Consider the following 20,104-nt stretch of genomic DNA (forward strand, 5'->3'; position numbering starts at 1 on the left):
TATTCCATCTGAATGTACTCTTGATCTTATATAAAAGGTAAACTGAAACTGTGTGAACATTTTATTCTGAAAATTAATTTTTCTTTCTTTTTTAGTTTTTTTCAAAACGCACAATTGTACTCAGATCTGTTGTACAACTTTTATCATCAGTACAGTATTTTTATTGGCAGTCAACTGTATGTTATACTTTTGCAAGTCATGTACAAACACAAAATCTTGGGGTTTAACTGATCTCTTTATACTGTGAGGTCTTAGATTTGTTTGCCTTAATGCTGCATTCTTGTGACATCAGTGTTTTCATTGTTCAACTTATTCTGCCTCATTCTTATGTTACCGATGTCCAAGTGAAGTGGAATTGGAAACAAAAGTTGGTCATCTCTTGAATATTACAAATGTGATTGGAATGCATTATAATTCAACATGGACTTTATAATTTGTTCAAATTATTCCTTTTGTAGTACTTGCTGTGTATATGCTTCTATTTGGACAAATAAAGAGCAACAGCTTTTAGAAATACAAAGCAACTGTTTTTACATGTAGTTTTAAGTTTGTTATTAATGAACAGATTTATTTCTAGTTAGACTTTACTATTTTCCAACCACGTGGAACCTTTGTATATTTCTTTACAAAGTCAATTAATTAATTTTTTTGTAAATTTCATGAATTGCAATAAATTTTAGTACGTATAAAAGCCTATAAAAAAGTGACAGTGGTAATTTATATTTATTTACTCTTTTTCCCATGAAGGCAAAATGGACCATAAAACTAATTTCATATTTTCTATGACAAAAAGAAAAGAACTTTATAAAATTAAAATTTAATAAAACGAGAGAATATTCTTTGGTTAAATATATCAAATTACGAATTCTTAGTGGGAATTTTTGCAACAATACAGAACCTCATAAACATACATGTGTAAGTACCTAAACCAACTCACAAACTATACTCTTATAAATCAACACTACAGAAAATCAAGGCCTGTTCCATCTATAACATGTAAAAGACCTACAAAAATAGATTGATAGAATACTTTATTTCCTCAGATGAATAGACTCTTTGAAACTGAAAGACATGTGAATATCCCGTTATTTCTGTACCACACTAAGCAGCCCTGCCTACTACATACTTCCTGTAGCACCTGAAACCGAAAATCGTTATAATGAACGACCACTATACCAAACAATCTTCCATGGACACCATCATGTTGATGTTCCACTGTGTTACTGTGGTTGAGCCTTCAAGAAGTTTGTTATCATTTGCAGGGCAGGCCCGGGGGTATTCATAGGCACCATGTGACCAGCGTTCTTGACGGTCATGAAGGTCAACTGTTTGTACTCCTTAACGAACCCAGCCACTTGCCCTTCATACATCCAGGGTCTACGCTCCCCCAACTCCGTCTGATTCAACGAAGCCGCAAACTTCTGATCCCCAAGGAAGTTGCAGACGTCGTCCGCGTCACCGTTGTAGATCAGCGCTCGGTAGTTGGGCAGGAGGGTTGTGAATTGGCTGTGCATGGATGTGTACTGGTTGGTGTAATTGGCTGCTAACGCAGGGCTGAAAAGACAAGGGGTACAGGATCAAAAGTAAGGCCACGTTTGAGTTACTGGCTATGGCTGGCAGTAATGTGCATGTCTATGGAGACTTAATGCAGCCGCTTCCATAGGCGCATGTGTACATTGCTAAGTCGGCGCATGTGTACATTGCTAAGAATAGCCAAGTAATTCAGATACGGCTAAGATCCTTGCCAGAGTTGTAGTCATGTGCATCGAGAGTCAGGTCACAAGTCAATCACAAATCAAATCACAATTCCATCACAATTCCATCACAAGTCAGATCACAGCCCATCTCAAGTGAATCACAAGTGAATCACAAGTATATCACAAGTCAGAAGTCAATCATAATTCAATCACTAGTCACTAGTCGATCACGAGTCCTTCACAAGTGAATCACGAATTAGGTCACACCGATCACAGGATGAACGATGACAAAGAAAATCCTCTGTCGTCATTTATTTGAATAGCTTGGGACTTGTCTTGAGATTGAAGGACTTGTGATTTTAGTTGTGAGGACTTGACCTAAATAATCCCATGCAATCCAATCCCCTCAACTGTTAAAATCAAGAAGAGATCACATGCATACACTGTGTAACTAAAGAGGTAGTCTAGGGGCTAGACCTTGTTATGGTTTGATACGCGATAACCCCGCGGCCGCGATAACCCACCGTCGTGAGAGGGCGCTATCACGACCAACCAATATCGCCCACGGACTTGTCAGAACGTCTGGGGAAACTCTTATTGGTTGCGTAATGCGCATGGACCTGTTTGCCCTAATATATGCAGCACCCAATTCAAAAAAATTATAGTAGTTCCGAAGCAAACTCTCGAATTTCTTCCAGTGCAATAAAAGATGCAGCAAGACCTTTGTGCAACTTTACTGGTCAGCAAACCATAACAACGTCTAGCCCCTAGACTACTAAAGAGGCTGTGCTCACACAATTTGGTCAGTATTCTGTGCCTACCCTTTATGCACAGAATACACATAATGACACAGTAAAGTAAAGCATTTCACGAGCCAATATAGCCCATCAGGCCCGGGTTTATCTCCGGTTTCAGTAGCATGAAACGACTGATAATATATTCCCTCTGGATGGGATGACAGTCCATCGCAGGTTACTCCCCAGCTAATGCCAGTACCCATTTACACTCCTGGGTGGAGAGAGGCAAGTGGGGTGCAGTGGCTTGCCCAAGGACACAACATATGCAGCTGGATTTGAACCCCTGACCCTCTGATTATGAGTCACGAACCCTAACCACTAGATCACACTCCCCCTGAATTACACAATATAAGTGCGGAATTCTGTGATCAGCAGTCATGAAATGTGAAACAAGGCCCAACATTGAATTATTGCTGACGAGCATGCATTCAAAAGGAAGATAACTCATTTGCAGATCAAATCAATTAAGAAAAGACCAACTTACTTGCAGCTAGTCCACTTTAGGGTGAGGGAGCTGGGTATGTGTAGAGCTGTCCGTACTTCAGGTATATTCATGTAGGCGTCACCTTGGGTTGTATCGATACAAGGCAGAAATGCACTGTGCAGTCCCGGTGGTCCAGATGTGCTTTTCTGCAGACACAAAACAAAATTAATAAAAATGAATGAGGTACAGATGGCAAACACAGAGAATCGAGGATGAGAAATGGTTTGAGATGCTTAATTCCAAGGTTTTTTTCTCACAAACCATTGATATGCTTTAGTGTTAATATAATAAAAATTGGGAAAGACAGAATACACAATCCAAAAGTCAAGAACACTTATTAAAGATCACCACTTCTTTTTAAATACACACTTCTGTGTACCTCATTACTGACTGGTGCACATCACTGAACATCACTTGACAACATGGAATTGAGTTAAAAAAAAAACATTTGACAATGTTGTAAGTTACAAATTGCTTTCTGCTGGTCTCAGAGGGGTGCACCCCTGTAAATGAGTCCAGAATTGCCTACGCGGGCCAAATCACAATTTGTGCACCCTCAAATTCTTTGTTATTAGAGCATTTTTGGGCCATGAACTTGAAGGTTTGTAAAAAAGATGGGTGAAAGCCGTGCACATGAGTGTCAGCTCATATTTCTGTAAAAATTCTCGTGAATTTGCGCTTCCTATGCACTATTTTGCAATGGGGCACAGGCATCATTTTTCAAAATGGCGATGAGCCACAGGACTACTTTTCGGGGTGATCATCTTTGGATGGAATTTTCTCCCCAAAGTTATAAGATAACGGAACAAAAATTTTACAGAAATGAAATATTATGAAATAAGCTTTCATTTGATAGGTGTGTCAAACACTTTGGAGAGTTGTGAGTATTTTTAATAATTGATAGAAGTACGCGTAATTACTACTGTAGCCTATGGGAGTCAATTTGCAGGTCTGCACCCAGAGGGCCAGACTACAGTCCTCTTTGTATGCGACTGAATGACTGACTGACTTCCCGACTGCTCCCCCACCCCCCACCCCCCCCCAGACTCCCCGACTGACTGACTGACCCCCCCCCCCCCCCCGACTCCCTGACTGACTGACCGACTCCACAAATGCCCCCCTCCTGACTCCCGGACTGACTGAATGATTGACTGACTCCCTTCCCCTAGCCTCAATTTTGCCCAACCTAGACCCCTCAGACCAAACTGGTCAGAGGCCAGCTAAAGTTGGTCTTCTTTTCATTTTTTTTCTTCATATGGACACGATCAACATGCATGTCATCATTCAAATTAATATAACAAAACAATTGGCAAACTTTATTTATGGCTTTGTCCTATCTTAAATCTTTCAAGAATATACAAGTATAACCTGACAATGCTACATACCCAAGAACCCAGGAAGTTCAGCATGGAGAAGCTGTTCATTTCACTGGAGTAACTCCCTTTGCAATCACCTGTCACGTCATAGGGGTTCAGGCCAATGTGCTTTAGAAAATATTGAGCCTCTTTTTGCTACACATTAGAAAGAAGAAAAGAAAAAGGTTAGTTACAAATTTAGATGGTTTCTTCATTCAAAAGAGCAAAATTGTGAAAACAAAACCTCTGTTTCTGATATCACACAGGTGAAAATACACATACTGGCTAATCAAAGTTGTGGGTGATTTGGGTGGGTCAGTTCTTGTATTGTTTCACTCTACACATCATTGTTGGGGAGTGTGGTGTAGTGGTTAGTGTTTGTGACTCATGATCAGAGGGTCAGGGGTTCGAATCTAGCTGCTGGCCATATGTTGTGTCCTTGGGCAATCCACTTTGTCCCCACTTGCATCTCTTCACCCAGGAGTATAAATGGGTGCCAGCATTTGCTGAGGAGAAACCTGCTTAATCCCCATAGACACATTCAGCTCATTTTTGTTCAACTTACCGCATCAACACATGCTGGATTTGTACTGCCAATATACTGACAAGATCCGTCCTTACAACAGCTCAACTGTAATTGCTTCCACAGCCTGTCAACCGGGACAAAAATTTTAAAAAAAATATATTAAAACCATGTTCCGAAATTTCATGCACATATACATCCTCACACAGCTTTTAAGCTATATACCAGAACTTTACACATAATGAATGTTTATGGGTACAATGGTAAGAATAATTTCATGAGGTGACAGATGGAATGTTTGCCTCGTGGAATGGAACATTCCATCTGCCACCTCATGAAATTATTCTTACCACTGCACGTATGTGAAACATTCATTATTTGTTTTATACAAAACCTGAATAAATCCTCGTCACCTGATTGGTAATAAAGTGACCATGCAATGGAAGTACTTTTTACCATGGAATGGAACTTCTATTTTTGCGGTGTGGTCTGGCCGTAAATTGGGCAAATATTTCAATGACACTACGTTAATGTGCCACCAATCAGATGAATGGGATTTATTCAGGCGTTGTATAATGGCAACACTAACCTGTCACCGATGATGCCATGGTAGTAGGCATACTGATATGAGGTCTCAACAAGCAAGTGAATGTCTAAAGCACCATTGCCAATAGCAAATCCCTGTAATTAGAAAAAAAAGATCAATCATTTGTCACAAGGCAATCATCAAGACATTTTCACAAAAGTTTTGATAGAGTTATTCATTAAGAAGATGGTCACATGATCATGGTGACGTGACCACTGGTGTTGAGACCAGTAGCTATTCTCGTCACATGACAAAGTTTTATGAGCCTCATTAACAATTAAGAGTTGGATATTTACATGTAAGAATTAAGATACTTATATTTATGGATTCTTTTGCTACTTTTATTGAATAAGCAAACCTTAAAATTGATGTTTGCTTTTTGCTCCATGATTTTCACAGCCAGAGTTGGTATGTAAATTCCAGCATAGCTCTCTCCACTGATGTAGAAATCATTCTTGACCAAGTTGGGGAATTTCTTGAAGAAATCCAAGAGGGCCAACAAATTGTTCTCAGCAGTCTAAAGAAAAGATGAGAAAGAAAAACTACAAATATGAAAACATTAGCTTTATTGGTGCATGTTATCAAACAGAGTTTAGTGGTGTTCTGGTGGAATTACATGTTTTGAAAAACAAATTGAAAAATTAGGTTTTTCCCTTTTTTTTTGCTTTTCAAAAGGTACGGTATCCACAGATATATTTTTTTATAGTGCATGCTGCTTTTATCCTCACAAAATCAAACATTTACTTCCCGGGATCAAAGATCAATTTTTGTGCATCAAGAAAATGGATCTATCTGGATTTGGCCATATCAGGCAACAACGCATATACAGTGAAATCTCGATCAGTCAAACCTCAAGGGAACAGGTTCAAAATTTGACTTCATCAGAGTTTTGAGCTAAGCAGGCTTGTATATCATTGTTATAATACTGGAGGCAATGGATTCTTTGTCTGACCAAACAGTTGTTTTGAGTTATCAGAGTTTGACATATCGAGATTTCACTGTATTCATATGTCTCCCCAATGCCACTCTGAATGTTTAAGATGCTTGCATCATTCGTAGTGCATGCATGTAAGACATTTGTCAGAAATTAAACGGCAGTCACAGCAATAAACCAATCCACTCATTAAGCCCCACCCTACAGGTACGTACCCTATAAAACTTTTGACCAATCACAGCCTTGATTAATGCCTGAAATGCGTGCACTAAGGTTGAACATGCGTGCTCTTGCATCTGACATACGCATGAGGTGTGGCACTGCAGAGGGGCACTTGTTTTTGGCATGTGCAGTGGGCGGAGCCCAATTGATTGATCTGTTATGAACAATGCATCATGGGATTTGGCAGTAGTGATCAGGCCATTACAACATGTAACATGTAATCCCATGTTACATGTTAAGTAAAAGCAGATATTGGTCGTCCAGTCCTGAATCCATTATTATGCAAAACCTGATAAAGGATTGAGAGTATTTGGGCATCTTGACATATTTAGAGGAATCTATAAATCCTAGAAAGTTCACCTTATCATCATTGGTAGTGTAATCTGGGCTACCTGCATAGGAATAGCCTACACCAGCCGGTGATTCCAGAAAGATGACACTGGCCACTTTGGTCCAACTGAAATCATTGGCAGAGAGAGTTTTCCCATCACTGTTGACCTACAAAAATCACAATGGAACTTACACAGTTAAAGTATGGCCATAACAAGGTTGACTATAACTAACAGATTTGATACAGGGATTTTCATGAATCTTAGAGGTATGTAGAATCATTTGCTTTTTGAGCATTATTTTTCATTTGAAGCAACAAAATTTCCAAATCTCAAGTAAGATGCGTAACACCTCACCTATTGAAGTTTTAGCTCAGTGGCTATCAGTGGCTACTTATGTGCCTACATTTTGCGAAAACAGAGAAAATATATATGTTGTTGGTCCAGTAACTGGATTCAACTGCTAATGCATATACAAAAAAGTGTGCCCATGGGCACATGTTTTTAAAACCCCGTTCTATTTTTGTTCTCTAAATGACACCATTTCAGGCAGAATAATTTCACAGGATATTTGGTACTGGTCATTCTTTCATTCACTTTGAGCAAGATTTTTCTCACTTAATTAGTTGGTCTGTTTTCGGGTTTCTATGTGACTTTAAATAATTGTTAAATTACAAAAAAAATGTGAAAATAGAGGTGGGGGCAGTAACGGGGTGCATGTAGTAGTAGTAGGGTTGGTGGTGGTGGGTTGGGGTACAGGTGGACAAGGGGCTAGGGTAGAGGTGAGGCTTGGGTGTCAAAGAGGAGAGGGTAGGATGGAGCTAACTTAAGAAATTGTGTACGGAGAAGAGGTAGGGTGGTATAGCTATGGGTATGTGTGTATAGGGGTGAGGGTTCTGAACGGGGAATACAAGGTGCACTTACCCAATATGGCCCAAGTTCTGTGAGGTAGCCCATGATAGAGCTACAGGAAGGACCTCCATTCAACCACAGAAGTACAGGGTCGTCAACCGGGTTACCTTGCGATTCAACAAACCTGGGAAAAGCATCGTACATGTGTTGAAACAAAAGTGTTTTTATTAGATTATTAACACATTTCATTAAAAAAAATGGCAGAAATCTATAAACAATTTCTTTGCTTGTCATTGCTATTCAGAATATGTCATTAGTTCAAGTGCTTTATCAAAGACATTTTTGTCAAATTGTGCAAACTGAAGAGTATACAAATACATTAATACTCATATTCATATCCAGAAGATAAAGCCAGAGGTTCAACCCCGCAGATTCAACCTCAGTTCAATTTCTTTGTTTAACTTGAAAAAAATGATTATAATGCCCATAGTCAGTTTCCCTTTGTGGTTTATTCAAGAGTTTTCCAATTAGTTTGCTTTATTGAAGCAGAAAAAGCTAATTTTGTTCTATCTATTTTGGAGCTTTCAACACTCTGATTGCAATGCTTTTGCACTCAAACAGACACTCCTGTATTACTGTCGATTCCATAACTAAACACCAAACGTGAACAGCTTTCATATTGCTAGAAAAATATAAATTTAAAAAACAAAATATAGTTTGAGGTGAAACTCAAAAATAGTACGGGGAGAGCAACTATAATATATGGTGATTAATCAGGGTTGGCTATTTAAAAAAAAAAAAAAAAATTTAAATCAATTTTTTTATAAATCAGATTTTAACTTTCAAATGAATGATTTGTCTCAAAATGTGTCTACATGTACATCTTCTCATGCACCTTTACAACCATGAACAAGCAGTTTTCAGGTTTCTATAATACCCATCATCCACAAAACTCAATTCAGTATTCAAAAATTTCCTGACAAATATTCCCCATTAACATTGAAACAAATGCCTTAGGCCAAAAAAAAAAAGTCTCCAGTTTCTGGTATGGAGCTTGCCCAAAAAGTGGTGCGGCGACGCGGCTTTTTTTTTTTTTTTTTGGCTTCAAATGTCGGCTGATGACTGCAAATGGTGCCCGACTAAACTTAGTGCAAATATATGGGAGTCCAGAGAGGCCACATAAAGCTTATTCTCGACCATAACTGAATCTAAAAACACGTTAAAATTGTGCAGCAGCAGGATTCCAGTCAAACCAGTGAGTTTGGCGGTTTTGAGACATCATCTTTCATTGAAAAAAAACTTTTCCATTTTGCCGACGCGCATGGCTTCGGCGACGCGCGCGCATACCAGAAACCGGAGACTTTTTTTTTTTGGCTTTAATGCCTATTTTTTTATATTATATATAACGAGTACAGTTCTCCCTGGGCACATGCATTTCATAAAAATGCTTCTGATTTTATGCCCTGATCCTTGTGAAACTTATAGAGAGAATTTTTGAATGATGGTTCTTCAAACAAGGTGCAGGCCCTGCACCTTTATAGGTACTACACAAAGCTAAACCTAAATTTGTATGGAGAAGAGTTAGGAATGAGTGAGACTATAAATTAGGATTTAATGCACATTTAGATGGTTTAGGCTAAAAAAAATAGTTCTGCTTACGGTTACCCTACCTACCCTATTTTGACATGCCCTAACAAAAAAAATGGGGGGGGGGGAAATGAGGAAAAAAATGATCGTATACAAAACAAATTTGCCCAAAATTTGCCCTACCTACCCTACTTTCAAATGCCATGTAATTGGAAGCAGAACTATTTTGTTTTGGCCTTAGTCAAGCCATTACCAGCAAAGTTGAGACTATAAATTGGGATTTTAATACACATTTAAATGGTTTAGGTAAGCATACACCAGCAAAGCTGATTCATATTATTAGTGTAAACAGATCATGGAATGATTAAACAAAAGTGAGTGTGCTGACTGAAAAAAATCATTGAAGAAAAACATTGAGACTGAGATCTTGACTTCAATCAAAACTATGACTGTGGGTAATTATGCAAAACCTATGTACGTAAGTTGAGTCGATGCTGATGAAATAGGGGTGTTTAAATGTGTTATCAACATCTTACACTATTTAATCAAGTGGAATCAGTTGATTTAAATGATTAAAATGACCCTCAATTTATTTTGCCAAAAATAGGATTTTTTTTTTCCCAAAAAATGATTTTAATCAGTGATGAATTATAAGAAACCAGAATTTAACTGATCAAAAACAAGGAAAACTGATATATCTCAAGAAGGAAGCTTAAAATAAAGGCAGTGGATATTTAGCCGGTGCATATAAACGCGTTGAGATGTACATTTTTGTTTGCACGCAATTGCTCATAATCGAGATACGACCTCGATATGACTTTAATAAATTATGTCATCATGACGCAAGCAACATTTTTTCAATGAAATTCTATGGGTGAATCTTACAAAATTTCACACAAAATTTGACAAATTTGGCAGTTACGACGTTTTTGCACTGACACGACGAAATGTATTACTCTGTAATTAAATGTTGGAGTCAATTTAAAATAATAAAAGAAGAATTTTCAAACAATTTGGGATGAAATTTTTTTTTTTAAAGTGTTCCTAGCCTGGAATTGAACTAGGGATCTCTCTCATGAGATACAGGCCCTATCCACTCGGCCACATGTGCTACACAAACGCTGGTGGTAATTTAATACCTTTTAACCCTCCTACTATTTAAGAGGTCACCAATGGTCAAAATGTTTGTATCTCACCTCCTGGCATATTGTGTACAAACCAATGGGGGTCTTGACCAATATTTACCCAAGTAATAACCAGGCTAACAATGCATGTTTCCATAGGAGGGTTAATGTAGTTCTACTCGTATACGCGTCAAAGAGGGCGCTGTACAATCTAGCTGGCTTAATATCGTCAACTGAAAGAAAGCTGGCTAAATCTACCAGCTAAATATACACTTCCTATAAAACTTAAAAGAAAACACTCAAATTAATCATTTAATTTTTACTCATTTTTTTGTATTTTTTTTTTCAAATTGTTTTTACGTAGAATTTGAAGAAAAAAAATTAAAAATTGAGTAAAATGTAAGTCATCTGTTTATAGCCCCATAAATGTGCATGTGGCAAATTTTCTGTACTACCTGAGCCTCCGCTTTATTTACAGAGGTACGGTAGGCCTAGTCCAGAAAATTGGCCACATTGATGGGGCTAATCTGTTTAGTGTTACTAGGTAAAAGTTATGTGCATGGCTTAACATCTCCTTACTACCTTACCAATAGTGCAGTTTGATTGTGCCCGACGCCTGCAGATATCCAGAATATTGTTTGGAGCTGAGCGGACCGGATAAACCAGGCAGCGCCGTCACTTCGTCCGCTGCGGGCTGAGCTAATGTTGCTCCAAGAAAAACTTGCACGAAGCAAACAAACAATGCGGCTTTCATGAATAAAGTCATTCTCCTTTGAAGTAAAACTGACATTTTGGTTGTTCTCATACCACAAGGTCTTGATCAGCAGTAGGCAAGGTAAACACCAACAATGACACAGCACTCTGCGCGCAGAATTCGAGTTTTAGCTGTGATGAATTCACTTCCGGTCGACGAGCGCCCTCAAGTATTTAATATTTTTTTCGCGCGAGATTTAAAGTAAGTAGAGGGCGTCACACACTAGGCCCATGCACACTACCACCATCGTCTGACCAACGCCGCGATTATCATCCCAGCAAAGGGGCCAAAAATAATAAATGGAATTGTAAATTTTCTAAATGTATTCATTAATTGCCTTAGAATGCAGGACAAATCATTGTTCCTTTCGGGGGAGGGGGGGGGCGGACCCCCAAGTAGGGCGCACATCTTATAACATTCATCAATCCCCATGGGCTCCCCCCCCCCCCCCACACACACACACCCTTGAACCTGAAATAGCTCTCCCCTGAACAATCCGTCGTTTAAACCACCAACATATCACCACCATCAACACTGTGTATAAGATATATGAATATTCCTTGCGGGACATCCTATCACGGAGTTTGCACAGTATTTTACAGATACATTAACATTAACATCACCAGCATCCCCGCCCTGATGGCAAGATCATCCTACTCACCACCACCATCATCAGTATTATCCCCACCCTTGACATTAATATCACCACTAGCAATCTCACCAACATTAACACCATCACCATCATGATCATCAACATCGCAATCATTATTCTATAACAGCATTATCATAATTTCTAATCTTCTTCTTACACTTATCTTTTTTTCCTATTAAGCACCTCTCATCGAGATAATTTTAAAGATTATCCGGATCTAATCATCAATTTTGAGAGGAATTCCCTAATTAACAGGCCAATACTAATCAGCAAGCAAGATAGTCTCCACATCCTCCACATAATTCCTCCTCCCAATCCATCCTCTGTTGTGCTGGACTGTCTCCGGCAGCAATCTTCCATTGCCTTGTTTATTCCGTCTTGGGAATCTCCGTCAAATTTATCATCAACAGAAAAAAAACTGCAGGCTGACTTATTTTAGTTGCTGATTTAGCATTGAGGTAGAGATCCCCCATTTCATCCCTGAGGGCGTCATCCATGCTCAGAGCACGGGGGCTGCACCATTCTTCATTGTCAACCGTCCCATTGATCCTGGCCGACACGTGCAAAGTGATTCCAATTAAACCTGTCGTGACTCTCTTTTGCAAACTGCAAAATGTTTCTGACAAGTTGTCGTCAGATGCAATTAAATCATTAAATCTCGTTTATCTTCCCGGGCTCGGAGGGAGGAAACATCCTCTCGTTTCTAGCCGGGTTGCAGTAGAAGGCTGGTGTGTATAGAGTCTTATTAAAATGAAATTTGGGAATTACATTTCATTAAAATATCATTTCATATCATCACTGTAAATGTTGTCCCTTTTGACGTAGCCAAAATTTGTCTTTACTCACATAACTTTTTGGCCAGACTGTCTCTCCTCGGGTATATAGTGTCCCAACGGTTGTCACAGTTGTCGTGGTGTCGTTTTGTCAGCATGTCCATTGTCAACGTCATTTTTCATCATTAATAATGTCTTGGCCATTTCGTCATTGTCATTGCACGAATTATCGTTGGCATCCTAGTCGGCATCATTAGTCGGCATCATTAGTGTGAAAACGCAAACTACGAATTGAAACTTACTGCTGACAATGACATAAATAAAATTGCTCAGCTGTACAGAGTTTTTGGTAGTGCTAGTGACAACTAGCTGAAACAATAAGTATTTATGTTAAACTGTGTGCAGTTTTGAAGGTTGGAAATAAATCATTTGGTATTTTCTCACACAACTGACAAGAGTTCTGTTCCACTGGTAAATATTTTTCCAACGAGTGCAACTCAAGAAGTGACTTTCTAGTCACTTGATATTATGTCAACGTTTTAATATTCAGGTCGAAAACATGCCGCGGATTAACATCAAAACTTGCCAGGAACTTTTATGTCTTTCTCTCTCTCTTTTTTATCCCACGGATCTCGGGGTATGTTTCTTGCCGCTCCGGAGAAAATAACAAGCCTTAGCCGGGCCGTGCATTTGAGCGGGTACGCCGAATCTGGGTCGTCCTGGCCCGGGGGTTGCTAGCGGCACGGCCCGGGTTCAGTAACCGAGCGAGGCCTTGCCAGGGCATATCTCCTCGGAGTTTAGCCTGAGCCTGTATATGGTGTATAGTTAGATCGCGGGGCTAGCGCAGACGAGCGCCAGAGGCGGCAAGGGAGAGAAATGTGGTGATACTGATTACTCTCTTTTCCCCCCTCCATGCCTTGGCTGGACTAGTGTAGATTTTCTTGCCCGATATCGGTCTTGCTCCATTTAGGCCCTACCATCATGTGAAGGGTGAAGTATTTGAACAGAGTCCTTGATCTAAACAACTGTTTAAAAAACAGGAGACAGTCATCCAATGGACGTAATATTAATATGACTCCATGAAAGGGATAACTAGATAAAGCCGATCCATGACCGTTGTCATGGTAACAAGCTCTTTTCAATAAATTGATGAATTGTTTGACGCAGGCGACCTCTTTCAATTTCCACTCCCTGGGTGAACCTGATCCTATTGTCGGGTTCCCGCCTCTTGACGCTTCACAGAGAATGGTTTGATATTTATACTGTAACTTCAGTCGCAACGGCGCGGCGGCGCTTGTCGAGTTATTTCTAAACCGTCTCGGGAAATGCCACCAAAAAAAAAATGGAAAAGTAACAGAGATTCGTCTTACGATTTTAAAACAAATCTTTTCTTGGGGATGATATTCCACAGATCAAGAGGATATCGAATCTTGGTAAATCTTTTTCTCATATTATATTTGATGCGGGCTAAAACCGCGGCGGGGCTCTATACTACTCGGATCTCCCTTTCTGCAAATCGGAATAGTCTTTGTATCCGCCCCCTGGCATTCCTGATACGGTCAAATTAATGGCCAGCCTGGTATGGGGGGAAAAAAGCAGCCGCAGGCCATTCCGCCAACTCATCTTAAGCCGGTACGTGACAGCCTCAGGTAAACTTCATCATCCGACCGGCTTTGCAGATGGAGAGGGGCCCTTGCCAACAACCTGGACTGGCCGCTACACTCGGGCGCTTTTTTGCAGCCGACTATTCTTTTTTTATTTTGTGTGGATGACAACTCTTTGATTCATCTGTGTGATGAGTGGCTGTTTGCCAAGCGGGCCTTTCTGGCTGTCCAAGCATGGTCCAAGTCTCCCTTAACTTTCTTAATTCATTGGTTATGGCTATGGAGTTATTTGGTTTTTGTTTCAAAATCGGATCCACGTTGCTGTGCACATTACTTACTAAACTTCCTTGTTACATTTTAAACACATTCGCGAAAAAAAAACACCCCAGGGAAGAGAAGCTGTTTTGTGTTGAAAAGGGAACTTTTTGTACTAAACAAACTTGTTAATTTGGCCGGGCAGTCAGTTAAGAAAAGATGATGGATGAATATGGCGGTCTTTGCAGACATGATTTAGGTTTTTGATCAGCCAGCTGGTTTGCAGCCGCCAGGCAAGGACGCTTAATGGTAATTTTTTTTTGGAAAGCTGTGTACGAGCCAGCGCAAGCCTGGGGCGTTGCCTCGGGGTTAGCCGTCTAATCCAAACAAGTTGCCTGGACACCGCTGACTGCGGGGGTCCCGTTTGAAATTTCTTTCACTTGTCCCACAATACCCCCCTTTCTCTCCCGCCTACATGACTAATACCTGCCTGGGGATAAAAGAATGCTTTTGTGCCGGGCACTGAAATAAACTAAAGAAAGGGAAGAGGTTTGGGGAACGGCGGGGCATGAAAAACACACGGGCCTCGAAAATACACCTGCGAAGACTTGTAGGGGAGAAACACAATCAGCCCGACATGTGTCTCTAGTCACTTCATCAAGGACAGATTGTTCACAGACACAAAATGAAAAGTAAAACCCAATTATAGATACACTCAAATATATCAAGGTAGTAACATGAAGAGGAAAATATTATACAAGTAACAAAGTGTTGAGCAACGATCACTTTAAACAGTATGAATTTAACAAGTTTGAAGTTTTCGGTGTTCAACTGACATGGTGGCAGATGTGAAATGAGCACCAGCCAAAATGCAGAGTACCAGTTCTTAATTGTCCAATTCAAAAGCGATAACATGTACAAGGTTTTTCTCAAAATTCGTTGACTACTCAGACTCTAAAATAATTGAATCTCAAGAAAAATTGTCCATTTATTTTCTTTTAAGTACGCACAACTTAGGCGCCATAAAAAAGTTTTACTTCGAGTTAATGAAGCAGTGACTTTATAGGCTACTGGAGTCTGTAAAATAATTGGATTTCCAAAAAAAAGGGGGAGAGGTCTGAAATGTATTTTCATTTTTAGTAGGCCTATGCACAAGAACTTACTCATCAAATGTTTTTCTTCGAGTGAATAAAGTATTACAAGTACAATTTGGCTGGCCACTGCACCTTTAAGCACTGTGATGGCGCCCCAGTGTGCTGGGAGGCGTGGCGCGCATGTGTGCTGCATGGGACAGGAAGGGGAGGAGGCGTGGCCCTGGGCACAGGAAGAGGGAGGAAGTTTGGCCCACAGGATGGGAGGACAGATATCCAGTAAAATAACTTACCGTTGATTTTTTTTCTCCGGATCTTGGAAGGGGAGGGCGCATGACGCAAGGATTTTTCTGGTCGAGACACCCAGGGCACGGAATCTGTAAAATGCCTGATTAGCGACCAAGGTTTGAGTGTGGCTTTTTTCTTCAAATCAAGACAACCCACAAGTACATAAGAATCATATTTTGATCTCGGAAACAAAGTGTATTTTCCCCACAGACACGAGGAACGTCATCGTATACAAGGCAATCGTTATAAGACACACAGTTAAAACTATGTGTATGACTGTGAATACAACATCATCCATTTGTAACCTCCCCCCCCCCCCCCCCCGTAAATCATGGACAGAGTTTGGTAGGCCAAGGTCAAAAACTTAAAGCGGATGTACTAGTTATCTCATCTACCTATACCAAAAAAAATCGTTATAGTTAGAAATAAATCTCTGTAAATGGGTAAAACAGTTCTTGCGTTGAAGTGAATAGATCGTTTGCACTGCGGCCATCTTTGAGTTGTGTGCCTTTGTTCAATGAGGATGCGCATGCGTAGACCTCTTGCGCATTCATTGTTAATGAATTAACAAAACAAAACACACCTCCAAGATGGCTGCTGAATGCAATCCCTCTATACCAGAAGATACAATTTTGCTTAATTTAACAGGGATATCGAATTCTCATTAGTTTGTAAGCCTCTGCAGACTCAACGTACTTTGGAAAAGTTATCCCCAAGAAAGTTTATATATTTGTGCCTGTCCATGGGATTGAGGACACGCCGCCAGGTCAAATCATACTTTAATGAAATAAAACGCTCAGAGTGGCAGAATTATGGGGATTTTTTTTAAGGCCATCTACATGTTATCATTAAGTGGTCATTATTGTGGTTGATCACTTACATGAAAGACATCGCACCGACACTCTCAGAAAAAAAAAATCTAAGCACGATCCCCGCGTTGTGGACTATACATGACACAGTAAGCCGGAGGGAAAACTTTGGGAGAAAAATAAAAAATATAGTTCGGTGAAGATGAGGGAAAGAGGAACCTGGTTTTAGGGGAAGAAAGAGACACTAATGCCACGGCGATGGTAAAGTGCTTGGGATGTCCTGCAGTGCTGCGAGATGAAAGTACCGACCCGTCATCGTAAGCACAGACAGGGGATCAAGTCTACGGAAGCGACTGACTATGGGCTCGGGCGAACTGAGCGCCAACGAAATGAGACGGTGTGGATTCGCCGGGCCCTACGCTGGGATCAACCCCTGGATTACAGCCCACCGTCCCCCACAACGATCTCTTCATGAAACGTTCATAGCCAATTAATGGAACGCAGGAGGGATCAGATTACCGCTCGAATCACACTCTGGGAGAGACAAAATAGCCACAGACTAATTACCACGGAAATAAAGGTATACAGGTAGTGTTTATAATCATTTTATGTGCACGTGATACAAAGTAACATTTTGATATCTGCCTCTTAATGCACATTTATGCAAATCAGTATGAAGACATAATTTACAATACCAAGCGGCTAGAAGGAAGCAACAGAAGTGAAGCCTTTTAGTCAAATGATCACTGACTACTGTTTGACCAGTCTTTTTAAATCCATTTTCTGTTTTTTAAACTGTAAAGAAAGGGGAAAGCTGACAACATTTGGTTAGGCCTATATACGAATGTGAAAGTTTCTTACTAGTCTGTGTTAATGCAACTAATGATTATTTTGAAAACACAATTACAAATCATTAAGAATATTGACAGTTGTTCATCATAAGCCCCAAACCCAGCATTATCCCATTTATTTAACTACGACGCATATGAGCTTTCATGTTACCTCCTATAAAGTTTTAATTCAAACTGCCATGAAAAGTATGTATAACAAAACTGGCAAAGGAAGATATAGAAAAAATCCTTTTTTCTTTAGATCCGATTCCATTAAGCTTCTGTCTTTAAACATTTTTTTTTGGGGGGGGAGGCAATTATGCAAATTATTGTGCAACATTTTACGCGGTTTTCCACACTAAAAAAAACGCTCCCTCGTCCCCACCGCCTATCCAGGGGGCGCTGGTGAACGCTAATCCGTTTTCATGAAATATTATGAAGGAAACGCAGATTCGCAAAGCATTGTTGGTTGGGCACTTGCTGTGCGTACATTCCGTGGGCACGCGTCATGCGCACACGGAAGCGTTGAACTGGGTCACCATGACAACTAAAATTCGTCCAATAAGAACTCAAAAAGTTGACCCAGGTCATCGGAAAGGGAAAATACAACATTTGCAAACATCAAAAAATAAAACTACCAAATCATTTTGAAATACCTTGCTGGACTGTTAGTGAATGACAGTGTAAAGCATCCTGTAAAATCATGGCACCTGGTATACTGTCATTTTCAAGAAAAGTGGTATTTTTGTATCAATTTCCAACGCTGGTCGGCCGACCAGCGTTGGAAAAAAACTGGTTTTTTTCTCAAATACTGGCCCCAATTGACCATCGCACTTGTTTGCAATCGATTACACACCTATGGACGGGTACAAGCCAGCTAGACTGGCTCCCGGACCTTACAATTCCCCAATGTATGTAAACTGCTCTGTTTCTTCTTATATGGAGTCAGGGAACCAGACTACAGGAAAATGATTGTTTTTCTTGGTTTTTATAGCATTTTCGAACCCAAAACCTCAAAAAAGTCAGTGTAACTATATTTGCTATATGTTTCCAACCCCCCAATTCCATCCATTTCTGAAAATTACAGCAAAAGCAAATGATGTATATTCCTTTTTAAACCGTCCGTCTAATGAGAGGACGTGTCCGAATTACTTCGCTACACTGCTTGAAATTACACACGGGTCTATGGGAAGTGGCAGCAGCCGCAGCCAAGTAATTCGCACACGGCCACAGTTGAAAGTGGTTGGTGGTACCCAGCTCCTTGGATAGGGCGGTGGGGACCAGCGAATCTATTATCACAACATGCTCTCTGGCACGGTCACAATAATTATCTGCTTCGAGGCGGAGCAGTGAGGAATTACTTATTATCAAGATAGGCCTACACTACCAAAGTTGACAATAATACGTGTCATTAACCAAGAGCATTATACCTGTAAACTGCTTACTTGTTATTTGCTCATCATTTCCCGTCATATATTTCTCTCACATTAACAGGGATTTTAGAGACGCAAACTACTTGTTTCCCCTCAGCCCTAAACCCTATAGGTTTGATATAAATCCAGGGATTTGTAAGGTCAGCTTGGATTGGTTTATTGTCACGCAGTAAACATTTATGCATTATATTATGCAAATGTTTCCCGTTAATGAAATTGCATCGCAGTTTCTCTAATCCTTCAACAATTTGGAAGAAGAGCAACTACATAATATCTTTGTCACTGATGTTGTAAATGAAGCATATACATCTCCAGATATACGGTAAAAAAAAACCCGGTGTGTGACAACATAATAGGGCCTATTGAACAAGATAACAAGATTGTGTACACAGATTCTTGACAACTATTAGTTGCTGAAGCACTTCAACAGTTATCAAGAGCTGAGGTCAAGTCCCCATTTCCCTTTTTGTCGTCCTCGTTCCAACTTCTATTGCGCACTTTGACTCCGCCTTCTTATGCAAATTACGCGCCATTAACGTTTGCAGCTCGGTGATTGGACAGTTCGTGGGCTTGACAAAATAGCACACTTTAATGATCAGTATGGACATAATTAAGTAGTAGGCCTACATGATGAGTTGTAATTACGCAATTGTGATCACTGAAGTGTCTGAAATATTATTTCAATACAGAATATCTCAGCAGATATTCTAACAATGTTCCACTGTTTTTACTATAATCTTTAATTTTTACTATCATCTTTAATTAAAATGGATCTTCTCAGGTCACTGTTGACTTGGAATTTGCCGAATTTAAACAGTCTGCATGTAAAAGTTACTTGAGCGTTATGCTATCCACTGCTCTTGTTCTTAAATGCACAACTTTAACTCTGCATCGATATCAATACAATCTAAGAGCAACTCATGCAATCTGCTCTCCCCATTCAATTATATGGAATTATCATTGCACCATCAATAATTCCACCCTTATCATGTCCAAACCTGTGGGGGAAAAACAAGCTCTTTTTTTAACCCGTTAGGCTCAAGCGCACAAAATGGATCAACAAGCCATAGCACAGCACTGGTCCATTTCCCATTGCCGCGAAGAAAAACACGTTTCTCGGTGAAG

General features: G+C 40.0%; 1 protein-coding gene across 1 annotated transcript; it reads right to left on the minus strand.

The window, feature by feature from the left end:
• Positions 1 to 525: 525 nt before the first annotated feature.
• On the minus strand, positions 526 to 11,400 carry LOC119737272 (lysosomal protective protein-like). Its single transcript, XM_038211480.1, has 9 exons — positions 11,078 to 11,400; positions 7,852 to 7,963; positions 6,959 to 7,096; positions 5,801 to 5,959; positions 5,446 to 5,537; positions 4,899 to 4,983; positions 4,364 to 4,489; positions 2,979 to 3,124; positions 526 to 1,554 (listed from the first exon to the last, which is right to left on the minus strand). Exons 1-9 carry the CDS (start codon positions 11,293 to 11,295, stop codon positions 1,221 to 1,223), a joined length of 1,410 nt encoding a protein of 469 aa, XP_038067408.1. The 5' UTR covers positions 11,296 to 11,400; the 3' UTR covers positions 526 to 1,220.
• Positions 11,401 to 20,104: the final 8,704 nt, after the last annotated feature.

Source organism: Patiria miniata, unplaced genomic scaffold, assembly GCF_015706575.1.
Source record: "Patiria miniata isolate m_02_andy unplaced genomic scaffold, ASM1570657v1 HiC_scaffold_3, whole genome shotgun sequence".
NCBI lineage: Eukaryota > Metazoa > Echinodermata > Asteroidea > Valvatida > Asterinidae > Patiria > Patiria miniata.

Coding starts and splice junctions, on each gene's coding strand:
- LOC119737272 (XM_038211480.1), bottom strand. CDS start 11,295: ATGAGAACAACCAAAATGTCAGTTTTACTTCAAAGGAGAATGACTTTA. Junction 4,984..5,445: donor CATGGCATCATCGGTGACAG/GTTAGTGTTGCC, acceptor CCCGGTTGACAG/GCTGTGGAAGCAATTACAGT. Junction 1,555..2,978: donor CTAAAGTGGACTAGCTGCAA/GTAAGTTGGTCT, acceptor TTGTCTTTTCAG/CCCTGCGTTAGCAGCCAATT.